This window comes from Hydra vulgaris, chromosome 02, assembly GCF_038396675.1.
Source record: "Hydra vulgaris chromosome 02, alternate assembly HydraT2T_AEP".
In the NCBI taxonomy this organism is placed as follows: domain Eukaryota; kingdom Metazoa; phylum Cnidaria; class Hydrozoa; order Anthoathecata; family Hydridae; genus Hydra; species Hydra vulgaris.
The window spans coordinates 17,537,443-17,555,000 of record NC_088921.1 but is presented as its reverse complement, the minus strand read 5'-3'; the positions used below and the strand labels follow the sequence as shown (position 1 = coordinate 17,555,000).

Sequence of the window (17,558 nt, the reverse complement as noted above, 5' to 3'; positions counted from 1 at the left end):
TTTTTTTTTTCAATTATTTTTAGTTCTTTAGTTATGGTTGGTTGAACTCTTTTTTTATTACTTAAAAAGTTATTATTGGAATTTTTTTTTTTTTAGACTAATAAAGGCAGTGAAACACCTGCATCCTCCGTTGTTTTTTTTTATATTGCGGAAGTAAAGGTAGGTGTTTTGAAAAAAAAAAATTAAAAACTAAGATATACCCTTTCTTAGTCTCAAAATCATAAGCTGAAATCACACATTTTTGAATTTGGGGCCTACTTTAAATACATTTACAGTTCAGGGCACTGGGAAAAACGTTCAAGATACCAAGATATTGAGATATTTATAGGATTTTGGCTCAAATGAGTGTGCAAGGGACCTGTTTAAAAATATTTACAATGCACAAAAATATAAAAAAGTATATAAATAGCTGGAGCAAGAAGAAAGCATAAATTAGTCTAATCACTGAGGCGTATTAGAAATGCTTCTTGGAGCCTGGGAACCATGGGCATGGTGGTTCATTGATTTTGAGCCAATAGCAAATTTTACTAAAGAAAAAGTTAAAGGAGCTACATCTACTTGTAAAAACTTAACAGTAATATTCCCAAAAATAAAAAATTATTAAATGTCAGAAATGGAAAAAAAAGATTTGAAAGAGTGAAGGACTGTTTAAAAAAAGGTTCCCTTAAGCTGGTTTCCCTGATCAGAGTGAAAATTTAATTGAAAATGTGTCAAATAAATCTTTGGTAATTTCAGACAAATATAGGGTACCTAAAAAAATTGGTTGAAATTTATGAAGAAAATAACTTTATTGGTAAAAATATTGTTCAGTCTTTGATTGAGCATGATGTTGAAAATTTTTTAGACGCTTCAAATACAAGATAGATCGAATATAAACCATGAAGATTGAACTTATTCATGTTGAATAAGAATTTAAGCAAAATATAATAGATCCAATTTGGGTCAAAATTTTGTGACTTGTTATGCAATTGGGTAACAGAAAATCTATCCACTCCATCTTAAGACCTTGCTGTGTATGATCAAGTAATAGAAAATCTATGCATTCAAACTTAAGACCTTTCCTATTTCTCATAGTGGTTGAATTATGAATGCTACTTAAAACTCCAAAAACAATAAGATATCTTGCAGGAAATTTTTATGTTTTTAGATAAATGTATTTAAAGTATACCAAAAATTCAAAAATGTGAAATTTCAGCTTATGAGTTTTAAACTAAGATAGGGTTTACCTCAGTTTAAAAAAAAAAAAAAGATTTTCTGAAAAAAATAGATAAGACCTTAAGAGATAAACCTTTTAATTTTAATAATTTAAAAAATGAAATTTTTTTTTAAAGTTCTACCTTTACCCTAATATAAAAAAAAACCTACAGGATACAGGTGTTTTATTGCCCTTAAATTTAGTTTTAAAATTATAAAATTCCAATAACAACTTTTTAAATGTTAAAAGGTAAAGAAATTAAGGGACCATATTTCTGGAACAACAAATATTTAGAAAAAAACAGTTTACAGGCTTCTTTCTTACTCTATAATCATTACTATATAAAAAATTGAGCATTATTGAAGGATATCACTTACGAGCCAACAGTACTTTTGCTTAGTTTGCTCAAAAAATGGCTCTTAACTACATTGTACAAACAACTGGAATCTTGCTTTTAGAGATGCACCAATGGCAAATGCTGATTTTGGCTAATAATAGGTTTTATGGATTTATTTAAGGGTTTTATAATAATAGTAAAGATTTAAATTACATATTTAACATGTACCTATTCATCAGAAGTGATTTGACCTACTAGCCTATGCTATTGGTGATCAGCAACGAATTAATCGGCTTAACCATTGGTTGATGAACCAGCCGATGTATCAGTTGATTATTTGGCATTGGCTAATAAGCAAAACCAAACTGGTGCATAGGCACACCTTATCTATGCAAATTGCATACCTAATATTAAGATATTACTTTTATATACATACATTAAACCCTATCATTAGCTTCAATTGGCCTTTGCCGATGATCAGTTATTTTATTTAAAAAGAAAATTTTTTATAAGTTGGTGAATGAGCTGAAAATTTGCTCAGAACTGCACACCTTTAAATTGCATTGCTAAGATAATCTAAGCACTTTTACTTTTTGAACATTAGTGATAAAAGTTGTTACTTTTTAAAATCATGAGTTGAAGGTTGTATGACCTTTTAAAGTTCCTTTTAAAAAAATTATCAGGCATTTTACTTGAGTAAATTATGTTTTCTATCAATATTACTGCTAAAATTCATCAACCAATACGTCATTATTTAATGTTCTGTATATAAAAACAAGCTTTACCTTTTTTTTTTTTTCTACAACCATTTTATTTCTTAGCTTAGAATGAATAAGCCAGAAAGCTGAAAAATTCTTTTAATTCCAGCACTATAAGCTTATGCATTTAATGAACCTTCAATATCAATTATAATGTTGCAGTCCTAACATTTTAGAGACCTTTTAAATAAAAGTGGGATGTTATTTGCTTCCACAGAGAGATTAATTAATTTCCAAGAATAATTAAAATTCAAAAGCGTTGCGTTGATTGAAAATCTGTGTAAGAGAGCAAATGATCACACTTCTATTTAAAGGTTACATTAGCGTGATATACTTTATGGATGACCCCTAATAAAAACCTTAAACAAAAATGTTCTATACTTATATTAAAAGTTCATTTCTTAAAAGTGTAAAATAAGGCCAAAAAATATGCTAAGTTAGAAAAAAGTTAGAGTAAAAAAACAAAACAATCGCAAAAATATTAAAAAAACAAAAAAAAAACAAACTAATTTGGCGAAGGTGCCAAATGCAGTCACAAGTGGATTTTGCGATACTATTTCTTTGATCCCATCAGTTCCATTTTTATTTTCAGAAAAACAGATCGTGAAAAACGTGCATTTGCAATAAAACGAGCATCACTGAAAGTTTCCAATATTTTTTTATTTTTATTTTTCGTTATCAGCTTTTTAAAAATTTCAACAGTGTCACCTATTTTTGTTTTATCTTTTTGCAACTTATATAGCCTGATTCCAATTAGTTTTAATGTTTTCAATATTAAAGGGACTAAGACTGAATTTGTCTTCTTCTTGCCCCAGTTGTGTGTATACATTTAATTCAAGTCTAATTTTGTAAATATTTTCTTTATGACGAAATACATAATAATAATAGTATAATAATCTTCACTTTGTCTGTCGTTGTCACTGATGTCACTTTTCTATCGTTCTTGGGATTCAAGTCTCTATTTTTTTCAAACATTGTGAAATGATGCTTTAGGTAATATTTTTAAGTGAATCAAATTTTAGTAGAAAGTGGACTTATTTAAATTTTAGGAAGTGTTGTTATAATTATATATATATATATATATATATATATATATATATATATATATATATATATATATATATATATATATATATATATATATATATATATATATGTATATATATATTTACATATTTATTTGTTCCTACTTTCTCTATAACCTTGATGATTATTTTGTATGTATTTTATTATTTTTGTAACATGTTGGCTCATATTTTCAATGTCAAGATTATTAGCTAAAAGATTTCCCCATATGAGCAGCACACCCATAAGTTATTATTATAACTCCTTAAGATGACAATATTTGTGAATTGATTTTATATATTAGGCTTTATATAGTTTATATATTTATACATTTGGCTCTTAGTTGATTAAAGGCTAGGTATGTCTTGATAAAAAAACTCATCACTGAAAGTTTCTGAATATCTAGTTGAATATCTAATTCATCTGAAAGTTTCCAATATATTTTTTTTCATTTTTCGTTATCAGTTTTTTTTAAGATTTCAACAGTGTCACCTATTTTTGTTTCATCTTTTTGCAACTTATATAGCCTGATTCCAATTAATTTTGGTGTTTTCAATAAATCTTAACTTTATCTGTCACTTTTCTATCGATCGTGGGATTCAAGTTTCTATTTTTTTCAAACATTGTGAAATGATGCTTCAGTTATTATTTTTAAGTGAATCAAATTAAAAAAAAAAAGTAGGAAGGTTTTTAGTTTATTGATTCAGTTATTTTCTAACCAATTGCTTTAAAAAAAAAATTTAATCCTGCATTATGATATTTTTTCTTTTGAAGACAAAATTATACACTTTAAAATATATTTTTAATAACAAATTTTTAATAACATATTCACTTTTAATAAAGCTGCAATCATATAAGTTGGTAGTTAACAGAAAACAAAGAAAAAGTTAAATAACAAGAGAACGATTGAGACTATAAAAATCGTAAACTGCATAAGGGAAGAAAACAAAATGACAGAAAATGCGGTAGTGGTGTTGTGGTAGAGCGCTCGCTTTATAAGCGAGAGGTTCCGAGTCCGATCTCCACCACGTACTTGGTGGTACCGCGTTCACCTTGTTTCTCCATGTCAAGGTTCATGTTTAGAGTTATAGAGTTGAGAGAGGATTATAACCACAATTAAGTAGCCTCCTCGTCTGTAGTGGCCTTCTTGGCTTTGGGGAGGTGAATTAACAAAAAAAGTATTGTGTTTTATAAATTAAATTTACCTTTTAAATAAAAGTGGGATGTTATATGCTTCCACGGAAAGATTAATCAAATTCCAAGAATAATTAAAATTCAAAAGTGTTTTGGTGGTTGAAAATCTCTGTGTAAGAGAGCAAAAGATCACACTTCTATTAAAAAGTTAAATTAGCGTGATGTACTTTATGGATGATCCCTAATAAAAACCTTAGACAAAAATATTCTATACTTATATTAAAAGTTCATTTCAAATTTTAGCATTTTATTTGGCCCTTTTTAAAAGTGTTAAGAAAGGTCAAGAAATATGCTTAGTTAAAAAAGAATAAAAAAACCAAAAATCGCAAAATTATAAAATAAAAAAAAACTAATTGTAAAGATGCCAAAAGCAATCATGAATGGCAATTGCGATACTTATAATTTAAGTCCCTCAGTTTCATTTTTATTTTCAGAAAAACATATTATGGAAGAAAATGTTAGAATCTAATATATCAATTTAGATAGAGGAGCTGCATAAGGTTTTTTTCAGATTTTTATGTCAAAAATGAATCATTTATTTCAGGGGATGAAGAGATAAGTCACAGTTTGGTATTTATAAAAGATACTTCTGATTTAATTCTTTGTATGATTAATGAAAGAGGTTTGAATACTTATTGCACTATTGCTAGGATTTCCATTGATAATGGACTGGTATTCTTAAATGCATTATAAATGTTTTTGATCCACTATGTAAACATACAATTTCAGAAAGTTTAATGATTCAAGTGTAAAAAGATCATTGATTTTAGCTTTAGTTAAAGATGTTTCAGAACATAATGGTAATCTTAGCAAACTATTGAAACCACTAGTTCTGAGTGATGTAAAATATTCAATAGCATTTGATCTAAAATGTGGTAAATTATTTGGTTTATGCAGTCACAGCAGCAAGTATGCATGTCTCTGGTGTGAAGGGGAAATTACTCTTGAGAGCGGAAAAAATAGAACCTTAGCTTCTTTTTTTTCTACTGTCAAGATTAACTAGAACAAGTAGCTCTCTACACCAACTACAACAAGTTTGTTGAAGATGCAAAAAAAAATGATGGAATTTAAAAACTGTATTTCTCCTAGAGTTGTGTATCTTGATGAACCTCTAGAAACTTTAGTAGAACATCTCATTCCTCCACCAGAGTTATACATTCTTATTGGTATTACTCCATGTCTGTAAAAATATTAATTACACTGTGGCCTGATTTTGATTTGTGGCTAAAGTCGAATTATATAATCTTCAGAGGTTACCACGGAACTGGTTTGGATGGTAACTATTCACAGAGACTTTTAGATAAATTAGATAATTTAGAAGTTAACCTTCTAAGTGCAGCCTCTATATTACCAAATATGATATTTCTCCAACCTGTAGTTAGCTGTCTTGGAAAGTTTTCAATTATTAAAAGAAAAGGTTTTAGCATGTCTATTGGACAATCTATTGCTGAATCAGTTTTAGATTTTAAAAAGCTTTCGAAAATCTGCAGCTTCATCTTCTGGAAAAGTTTAACCGCAACCATATTAGCTGAAAAGTTCATATTTTAGAATGTCATATTGTTCCTTTTCTTCAGCATAGTCAGTTTGGGTTTGGTGTATATGCCAAGCAAGCAGGAGAAAGTGCTCACCACTATCACTATTAAGTATGAAAACGATACAAGCGTTGCTTGGAACACAATGATCATGCAAAACAATTTAAGAAAAGTGTGATTGAGTTTGGTATAAGCAGTTTCAAGTAATCCTTTTCTCTCCTTTTTTAAAATTTTTAATTATTGTGAACTTTGAAACGATTGAATTATTTTATAAGGAATTTCAATATTTCATGTTACATTTATTGCATTGACGTTATATTGTTAACTCTGGAATTCATCTCAGTTTAATCATAAAAGATCTCATTTCAAAGTTGTATTCTTCTAACAAAAATTGCTTTAGAGGTGTAATACCCTATTAGTTTTGAAAAAAATTCCCACCCTCCGGATATTACAAAAAAAATATGTTTAAAAGTTAGCTAAGATTTTAAAAATTATTTTAAAATACTTACTTAAACCCAATATTATTAATTAAACAAAAAAAAATTAGAGTAAACCAAAATTTGCCCTGGCGGTCTTAGGAGAGCACAGTGTCTTATAAGCACCGCTAACAGTCTCTGTGTTTTATATATTTTTTACTTTGTGAAAGTTTTTATTTGTTAGGTAATTACTTACATTTATAATTTAGAAGTTTCAATTTTACCAGAAAGTTCTACCAGTTTTTCTGTCAACAAAAGTAATTGTAATGTTTATTTTATTTAAAAAACTTAACATTAACTAATTTCCAAAATAATTGTTAACAATTGAGTTTCAGTGTGCTTTGTTTGCTTAAAAAGTAAAAATGGTGTCAGATTTATCTCAGTGGTTATTCATTATTATGACTTTTACTACGATGTAAAATACTATACCTCAAATTTATTATTTTTTTCATGTTCTTTTAAATAAATATAAATCATGAATACCTTAATCTTTTAAAAGGTTTAGATAAATGATTAAGGCTATTTTTTTTCATGTTCTTTTAAATAGAAATGCGCTTTAAAACTTCAAGTTCAACTTTTTTCATTATGTATTTATTTTTATGTTAATTTAGTTTTTCATAATATATACATTTTTACATGCTTAGTTAGGTTTAATGTTTTATCATTTTTACAAATGTTTTAATACAATAATATTGGTTTCTTTAAAAAAATTTAAATAAAATTTGTTATAATCATATATCATGTGATATGTTTGTTATTTTTAAATATCATATGTGATATTATGTGATATATATATATATATATATATATATATATATATATATATATATATATATATATATATATATATATATATATATCATATCATATATATATCATACATATATTATATCATAAAAAAATTGGATGAATTGTTGTTATTGAATTATTCATCAATAATAAAAAGTAGTGTTCTTAGAGTGATTGTTTTTTACTGTAGTAGCCACCTTGATCTTTAGGTGATGGTGGTAGTTGGGTGGAGAAGGAGTTAGGGATTGGATTTGAATACAAAAAAAAGTTGTGAATTCACTTTGTAGTTTAACTTTCATATATGTAGTGATGTCACAATTTTGTTTAAATAACAATATAAAAGTTTTGAAGTTTCTTTGTTAAAATAAATTTATGATTAATTATAAATCAACTTTTAAATAATTAGAAAAACTGTCAATAGATGGTAATTTTTGATTGCTCTACATTTATTCCTATCATCTTATAACATTTGGTGTTAAAAAATAACTCTGGTTAAAATTTGGTTAAAGATACTTTCTATCAAAGTATTAAATTTTGAATAGCTATGTAAACATCTTTAAATATTTTTCATTTTTGCATATGGTTTTACCATATCCATATAATCATACCAAAAAGTGGTTTTCTTGGAAATCATTTAAGAAATAGAAAACACACTTTTTTTTATTTTTATAGAAAATTGTTATAAGAAGCCTTAATTTTAACATAAAAATCTCTTCAGAAACTTTTTACTAATTTTTACAATCACCACTCCAAAACTTCAAATGCGTTTTGATGATGTTTTATTTAATTTAAAAATACCTTATATATATTTTTAAATATTTTTAGTCTCATATCTAACATTTCTGAGGTCTAATTTTGTTTTTTTATTAAAAAATCACCCAAAACACTTTGTCGTTTCATTGTTGAACTAAAGGAAAATAAGAGGTGTTGTGATAAATAACCGTGAAATAATGTACCGTGAAATAACATACCGTGAAATAATGTACCGTGAAATAATGTACCGGGTTCAATTCCTGCCCCACTTTTTTACAAAATACAAAATAATAGCTCATAAAGCAAAAGGTATTTTAACATCTAATTTTTAACATCTCTAATACTTGAATATGTTGTCTACATGAAAGCTAGAATAACCATTTTTGGAGCTTTTTTCCTAACAGAACATGCTCTAGTTTTCAGTCATTAATAAGTTATTTAATAAAAATTTAAATAATCGTTTGTTTGTTGTTGGTTGTTTTCATTTTTCTAATTTTTATTGCCTGTTTTCATTTTTTAGAACTAAAATAGTTTTTTAGTGCAATGTTTCTTTTTTAGTAAAGCGTTTCAGTTTTGTCTTCAGTCTTTTAAATCATTTTAAGCATTGCCATTGTCTCATTATATCTTTTATAATTTTTAGAAAACTGTTTACAAAATAGAATAGTTTTTTTTTGTTTATTTTAAAAATTTGTAAAAATGCAAAAAAATCTTTAGTTAATAAAAATTTCAATTTTTAAAAAGTCCAAAATCAGAAGTCCAAAAATTCCAATAAAAGTTTATAAATTTTGTAGAAGATTACTGTCAAGATATAATTTAAATCTATGCAAGCCTGCTTTAAATTCAATTTAAATTTAAATTGCTAAAAAAGTCTAGAGATTTTAGATGACCAGAGCAACATTTTAGCTAGTGATCTAGTTGCTTCAATATATGTACCATCTGAAACCGTCATGCCACATAGCGATTTTTCACCAAATAAAGTTTACTCTAATATTTTCCGAAAGGATGTTTTGTTTAAGAAAAAAAATATCTCTAATAGTAGCAGCCCCTCGCCATTTGTTCAAAGTTTTATCTTATCAGCAACAATATTAGATAGTTAAACATTTATTGAACTCCAAAATTCTAGTTTTCATTCTTTTATATTTTCCAGTCATATTGCTTGAGTTATCTATCATAAGACTGGCTTCTGCAGTTGCTGATTTCCAAGTTCAATTTTATGTTTAAAAAGTCCACGGTTATGTTTGCTAAATTTTCCCCGGTGTGATTATCGATGTGAATGAAGTTGACAAATCTCTCAATAGGCTCATTAGAAATTTGATCAATGATCACACATAGTTGATCTTTGTGACTCGCATCAGGTGTTGAATCTACTGATAATCCATAATACTTAGATTTTAAAACATCGTCGCTAATTGATTGCAAAACTTTTCTTGACAAATGGCAATGGCAATAATAATTTTTTATTTCTTATCATTTTTGAGTTATTAAATTAAAGAAATTATTTTATTATTTTTATTAAAATAATTATGATTTCGCATTATCATTTTTAAAATGTTAGCATATTTAGTTGGTCCATAAAAAATTTCTGAAATTGCGTTAGTTTTTCTTCCGATTGAGATAACTTTCAAAAATGAAGCAAATTATAAACTTGTTTGTACATCAAAAAAAGATACTTAGGAAAAAAAATGTAGTGAGTTTAAGAACAAATAAACCACAAATGCAAGTTTACTCAGTTTTTGCTCCAGGAGTTGTGAGAATTATTGAATTATTTTTTCATAAAATTTTGTACATAAGCAAATAATCAGAAGTTTTTTTCCTTCCTTTCCTTCCATCCTCATTGTATCTTAAATGACTATAAACTATATATGTATGGTATATGACTAAATTATTTTTTTGCCAAAATATTTTTTTGTGTCATTTTCATATAGATTGTTCTATATATGAGAAGCCTGGTTTTTATTTTGAAAATTAAACAATTCTTGCATATAGTTCTTCGAAATTGAATTTTCCATTTAAACAGTTAGACTTCTATGTTCGAATAAATTATTTTAATTTTGCAAATAGCTTTGCACATAATTTTACCTATGTAAAAGTTTACATTTTTACTTATAGTAAAAATATATTTATAGTTTATCATATACTTATAGTAAAAATATATTTATAGCTTATCATATGCTTATATTAAAAATATATTTATAATTATATTTATAGTTTTGGACATGCAAAAATATGCATAATACAATATATTCAATTTACCATACATGCATTAGTGTGTACTTAGTTTTAAAAAAAACTTCATCAAAGTAAATTTAATTAGTTTTTTACTCATAGTTGTTGCCACCGGGGGGCCAGGGGCACATGCACCCTCCTGGGCCCCCTCTCCCAGTCATGGCTATAATTCATGGTCTCCCCTACACACAATGTGCTAGGTAAAGAGGGGTGCAGGAATTTATATCAAAAACTATTTTTGTCAATATTTTGTTGTTGGCAATTTATTTTAGTTTCATATGTCATGTCAGGTTGAAATCATGATTGGTGGCTTTTCTGAATGCTGAGCGTTGTCATTAATTTGATTCTTTTCAAGTTGTGTACTTGTTTGCTTAGAAACAGTTTTAGAAATAACCGGGATATATATCAACATATGTCTTGTTGGAGCTAAATGATTTGAAAAATAAAGCTATATATAAGCTAAAGAAAGATATAAGTACTAGGGTAGATCATTAAAAAAAATTTGATTTTAAATGGTAATAAATTGTTGCTCCTTGATAATATAAAGTAGATGGAAAAAATTTTTATTCTTTATATCATTATTAAATACTTAGTAATTTGGTTATAAAATTTAACTTAGAATAGTGTAAGTTGTTGCTCCTCAGTGAAATAAGTTTTAAAAAAATTTAAACTTTTTTTGTGTTTATTTGTTGGTTAATGGACCTTATTTTACCATATTTGTGCATTTTTATCTTTATTTTTGTTTTTTTTCATCTTTATTAAATTGCTTTTAATTTTAGTTGTAAAATTATTAAATTTTATTTTGAATTGTGATAAATAGTTGCCATTAGATGATATAAGGAAAATAGAATAATAATCAAGTTTTTATTTGGCCCTTTTTTTCTGCTACTAGACTTACATTGTGTGTGATTAGGTTTTTTTTATCAGTATTTAATTATTAATTTGGTCATAGGTTTTAAAATTTTTTTCTGAAAAATAACTATGATTTTATAAACCACTTTCTAATTATCTATTTAGTGAACAAGTAATTAAGATGCAGATTCTAACAATTTTTCTAGTTGCATTTTATTTGTAGTTATTCTATCAAGCAAAACTATTGTCTTCTGTTTATTTTAGACACTTTTAAGCATTTTTAATCCTTGTTATATTACTTAGTAGTTTACTATTTATTAGTATAAAAATTGTAGTGATTTTAACTAGCACTTTATAAAAGTATTATTATATATTTTAAAATAAGTTATTAGTAATGATTATTATACTACTAGTATAATAATCATTATATATAAGTAATTTTGACACCATATCTAAATTGAAATTTCCAAAAAGTAAAATTTTCTCCACAGCCCGAATTAAATGTTATTTTGAGACCATAACAAAACAACAACAAAAAGTCATGCATCAATAAAACATGTCAAAAGTCGCTAATTTAAAAGAATCACTCTTATATATATTTATATGAACCCTTAAATCAAAGCTCAATCACACATGATATCCACATATATATAACATACAAATCTGCATCTACATTCCAACCACATACTATTTATTAAAAAAAAATATTACCTAAATAAGAATGAGTTCAAACAAAGATAGTTTATCTAATAAAAGAACAAAAAGCATGCAAATGATGTAAACAGGCTGTGTGTGCCTTAGGGTGTGTAGTTGTAATGTGAAAATATAAAGTTTGCCGAATGGTCTCACACGGCAGTGAACACCTGAGGGAAGAAATGAAATACATTAGAATTAAGGAGAATTATTTTTCGAACAAAATATATTTTGACAGATGTCAAAACAAAAATAAAGAACTAATAATATAGTTAATATTATAAAGAAATAATATAATTAATATTATAAAGATTACCAATATCCAATATAAATACCAAATAATTTATCTTTATAGATTCTTAAAATAAAAGGTGAATCAAAGACTTCAGCAGTATCAGTTGCTAAGATAAAAAGTCTTGTATGACATGTCATTGCCTTAATTTAAGTAATTGCACATGCTTGTACTTAAGCATGAATTTTCAATGGATTAAAGAAATTGAAGAAATATGGTTGTTGGTTCTTTAGATAAGGAAAGTACCTTTATATTAGCCAAAGCATTTGAGAGACAGTTTTATGTTTTTTTTTTGTCTAGCAAAAGCAGTTTAGAAGCATCAGTTAGTATCACTTTTGATATAGATGCAGAAATTAACTCTAGTGATGAAGAGTTCATAATTGATACTCAGAGTAATGTCGGTGATGATCAGTTGACAGATTTTTGTGAATTAGAGTGTGTATTTCATTGAAATATAAAATTAGGTTTTATAGTGTATATTTTACACAAAGCGTTGAAAGACTTTTTTTAGCTCATTATCTATATATATTGTAAAAAATTTTTTTGTTGGAAGTATTTATTTTAACTTTAGATTTTATTTTAGAAACTTCAAATTCATCAGAAAGTTCTACAAAATGTTCTGCTAAGAAAGGTAATTATAATGGTTTATTTAACATTAACAATCAGAATTAAGTGTGCTTTGTTTGGTTAAAAAGTATAGTAAAAATGGCGACAGATTTTTTTTCAGTGGTTGTTGTTAGTATTACTTTTATTGCATTGCAGAAGAATACTATACATCAAGTTAAACATCTTGTTAGCTTTGTTTGGTTGCTTTTTTAATAGTGTTACAATCACAAATTTGTAATATTCATTTATAAGTGATAACTTGTTTTAATTTTTCTTATAAATATTTATCAATGTTTCATAATTTTTGATTTTTTTTATAAGTGTATTATAAAACAAAAGTTTGAAGTTGTTTAAATCTTGTTTAAAACTGAAAATTTGGACCAAGACCCCACTGCATCCTTGTTCAACTTAATTATCCATCCAGAGGCCATTTTTTGAGTTTCTTGAGTTTATATTTTGGAGCAATAGCTTTCAGAGAGGGTTGTGTTAACAAAACAGATTACATTTTGTTCCATAGAAGATTACATTTTGTTTTATAAAAGTTTTAGTTATAAAAATTTCTTATCTTTGTTTTCACCCAAACAAAATCTTTTTCAACTTAAAAATGATTTTAATTTTAAAAATTAGTACCAAAATTTGTAAAAACATTAAATTATTTTTGAAGTTTTCGCTTCCAACAAGGCTGCAAGCAAATATTATTAGAGCTGGAAGTTACTGGAAGAGAAAATATGAAGTTTATAGAGCAAAATAAGTATTGACAGACAACTTAAAAGATTGCAAATTGTATGAATCACGAAAGCAAGCGAATTCCAACGAATTGATGTTTGTTGGAATGAGAAAAACTAGACAAATAAGAGTTTTTGGACCTCTTAGGAGTAGTCACAGAAAAAGGATGAGACCTAATTAAATGCCGCTTTCCTGCAGGCTGGAAAACAAGACTCCGATAAGCACTTGTTAAATAGTTTTGAAAGTATAGACAAGAGCTCTGGGGAATACTTGTGTAAGATTACAACAGGTATGTTGCAGAGGCGTGGTGGCCCCAGAGGTTATGCGGGATTCCCGCATGGGCTTTTCACTTTTTTATCTAAATATGGGCCTTTTGGCAAATTTTAATTTTTCTACATTTTAAAATAATTCCACAATTATTTACAATATTTATGTTTGCACAAATTAAATTTTATTAATCCCTAGATTTTAAGTCTTCAACTTTGAGCTCAATTATATTAGTATTTTGCATAATAGTAATATTGCTTTGAAAACAAAGTAGATATTTTAAGACCTATTATGATATTTTTTTCATAAGAAAAATTATGAACCCATAAACAGATTTTAATGATCGCAATGTTGACAAAATAAATTTAAAAATGTCTGCAGACCCCCATATTATTATTGTTGGACTTAAATTAATTTAATTTAAAATTTAACCCCAAAATATTTTTTTAAATGAATTAATATGCAATACAATTACTATATAGTAATTGTATTGCGTTTTAATTCATTTAAGAAAAATGTTTTGGTGTTAAATTTTAAATTAAGTTTATACAAATAATTATCGAACTCATGTTTTGCATTTTTGTAGCGTTTCGAAACAGATATAAACTTGTTTTATAATAAATAAAGTTTTTTATTTTTATACAGTTTATATTATTGTATGTAAATAAACAAATCACTCCGTAATATCCTGTCCTCAGACAGATTAAAAAAAGGATGGATGGCTGTGCAAAAAGTACATTTAAAGAAGATTTGTTTTATGCAAACTTTGAATTATGAACTATATAAATACACAAATAAAACCTTTTAAAAATAGCGTAAAACCATATTATCTAACAAATTTATTTTAATTGAGGTGTTGGAATACCGCAAATATTTTCAAATACAATTTCATACTACACCTTAACAATTTACTTATTTACGACACATTTTTATTACTATTAATTATAGGTAAGTTTAAAATAAATTATATAGATTCCATAGCTTTAAATTTTTTTATTTTCATTGTTTTAATTTTGTTTTATTTTTGAAATAAAAAAACAATAAAATAGCATTTTTGGAAAAAATATGAAATACTTTCAATTAAGTAACTGCTAAATGAAACTACGTTATAAAAACTTTTATGTTTAAATTATGTCAATAACGGCACCATTTTTAGAGCTGCATTTTTGCTGTTGTGAGTTTATGCGAAAATGTAAAAAAAGTTAAAACACCGAATAAACAAAAGCATAAACTATCTATAAAAAGAATTTCTAATTTATGAAGATTTTCAATATTTATTTTAGAAAAAAAACTATATATATTTTTAATAAAATTTATATTATTATACAATAAAATATATATCATTATATAATAATAGAAAAATTGAAATCTTTGATTTTTGATTTTTTGTTAGGCTATGTTCTTCAAACAATAAAATACTAATCGTATTTGCTTGCAGTAAATTGTGTTAGAAAATTAGAACAAAAACGTGGTCGCTGCATCGTATTGTTACCATTTTTTATTTGAAGTATTACAAACAATATTAATAATTAGAAATTACAAATACAATAATTAATAATTACAATATCAATAATTAAAAATGTATTACAAACAATATTAATAATTACAAGTTTTATCTCAACTTGCTAGTTTGTATTGATGATTTATTAGAATTAGGTCAGTTATTATATATATATATATATATATATATATATATATATATATATATATATATATATATATATATATATATATATATATATATATATATATATTATATATATATATTTACATCTTTTATTTCGTATGGGCCTTTACATCAAGCATGGTATGGTAAAATACCGCATATATAGGCCTTTTAATAAAAATCCTGCATGGGCTTTTTAGAGCCACCATGCCCCTGGTATGTTGTGTGGACCATAAGCTGTAGAAGAGTCTAAGCAGGAATTCACTTTAGATACAGAAGCTGGAGTGATACAAATTTCGAGCAATAGATCAACCTGTTTGGCAGGTAACATTTTTGATGAAAAAAGAGCTAGTTTGTTGCCCAAAACTGGATAGCAGCTCTTTTTGCAACACAATATTTCTAAACTTCTTGAAATCCTGACATAATTGATTACTGCAAATAAAATTATATTTGGTTTGTCAAGAATTTTGCATTTTTTACCTAGGTTTACCTCTAGTTCTTCATTACCCTTTAGAACAATAATTTTTAGAACAATGATTTTGTAATTAAAAAGTAAATTCTGGCATTCTAGCCAGAACCGGAATGGCCTAAAAGTCCCAAATGCTGGCCGCAATTCCGGTACATCTCAACCTATATTTATCAATAGTTATTTTCTAGCACATGGCAGTGCCTTTTTTTCATGGCCTATGTCAAACATGACTTTTTAGTTAATCAACAAACCATTGGATTCTCTTCAAATAACTGTCTACAGACTAATTTATCCTTTTGGAGACGTTGATTCCATTCATCCATTATTTATCATTTATTCATTTTTTTGCCTATCAAACAAGTGAAAAATTTATAAAATTTGCTTTTTTCTTTACCCATTTTACTTGTAAAATAATTTGTCAATGTTTTTATTACCCTTTTAATAAGAAATAAAAATACTATTAAATTTGCTTTTGCTATTAATAAGTAAAATATTTAATTTAAATTTAATGATTAAAAAAATTTAATAAATTTGCATTTTTCTTTACCCATTTAACAAGTAAAAAAATTTATTAAATGTGCTTTTTTCTTAACCTATTTAACAAGTAAAAAAATTTATCAAATTTGCTACTTTTTTGATCCATTTAACAAGAAAAAAATTTAATAAGTTTTTAGTTTTCTTGTTCCATTTAAGAAGTAAATTTTTTAATTAAATTTGTAATTTTTTTTATCCATTTAACAAGTAAAAACTTGATAAACTTTTTTCTAAACTCATTAACTCTTTCACTACCGCAAGCAGATTAAAACAGCATTTGGTTTTTTAAAATTTTGACCATAAGCTACTGGTAGCAGCTTTTGAGTGTGCTTCACAATTTATCTTGTTTTGTACATAAGTTTTCATTCTAGACTTATATAATTTGTTTGTTCTTAAGGTATAATAATTCTCTACATAATCAAGAACAAATAAGAGACAAATTGTGTAATTATAAAAAGTTATCATTTAACAAAGTTTAAAAATATAAGTTGTAAAATAATGCAGCGTTAACACGTAAAACTTAACTTGTATTAGTAAAACTTAACATGTAGAATTGTATAAGTAAAACTTAACATGTAGAAGTGTATAAGTAAAACTTAACTTGTAGAAGTGTATAAGTAAAACTTAGTTTGTATAAGTGTATAAGTAAAACTTAACATGTAGAAGTGCATAAGTAAAACTTAGTTTGTAAAAGAGTATAAGTAAAATTTAGTTTGTAGAAGTGTATAAGTAAAACTTAACATGTAGAAGTGTATAAGTAAAACTTAGTTTGTAGAAGTGTATAAGTAAAATTTAGTTTGTAGAAGTGTATAAGTAAAACTTAACATGTATAAGTGTATAAGTAAAACTTAACATGTAGAAGTGTATAAGTAAAACTTAACATGTAGAAGTGTATAAGTAAAACGTTTACATCTTGTAAATTTTCTTGTTGAAAATAATGAAAATAATATTTACATAGATGCAAATAAAATGTATAATCATCATAACAAAGAAGTTTGTAAACTCTTTATTAGTTCTGATATAAATACAGAATGCAGCATTATTGATTTTAATACTTGAAATAGCCGTGATTTTATTGTTGATTTTTTGTATCATTCAGTTCTGTATTATATTATATGAACATGAAAA

The 17,558-nt window shown here is 25.9% G+C and overlaps 1 protein-coding gene across 2 annotated transcripts in view; it reads left to right on the top strand.

Annotated features, from left to right (window-relative positions):
- The window catches only part of LOC136076787 (NACHT, LRR and PYD domains-containing protein 3-like), a 107,074-nt gene that overhangs the window by 52,834 nt on the left and 36,682 nt on the right, over positions 1–17,558 (top strand). Inside the window, exons 3-4 of one of the 2 annotated variants that reach the window (XM_065790237.1) lie at positions 6,767–6,814; positions 12,746–12,793. In XM_065790237.1, coding sequence (XP_065646309.1) covers positions 6,767–6,814; positions 12,746–12,793 — 96 coding nt within the window. The remainder of the gene's footprint in view (positions 1–6,766; positions 6,815–12,745; positions 12,794–17,558) is intronic. The other variant, XM_065790238.1, reaches the window with a different exon arrangement.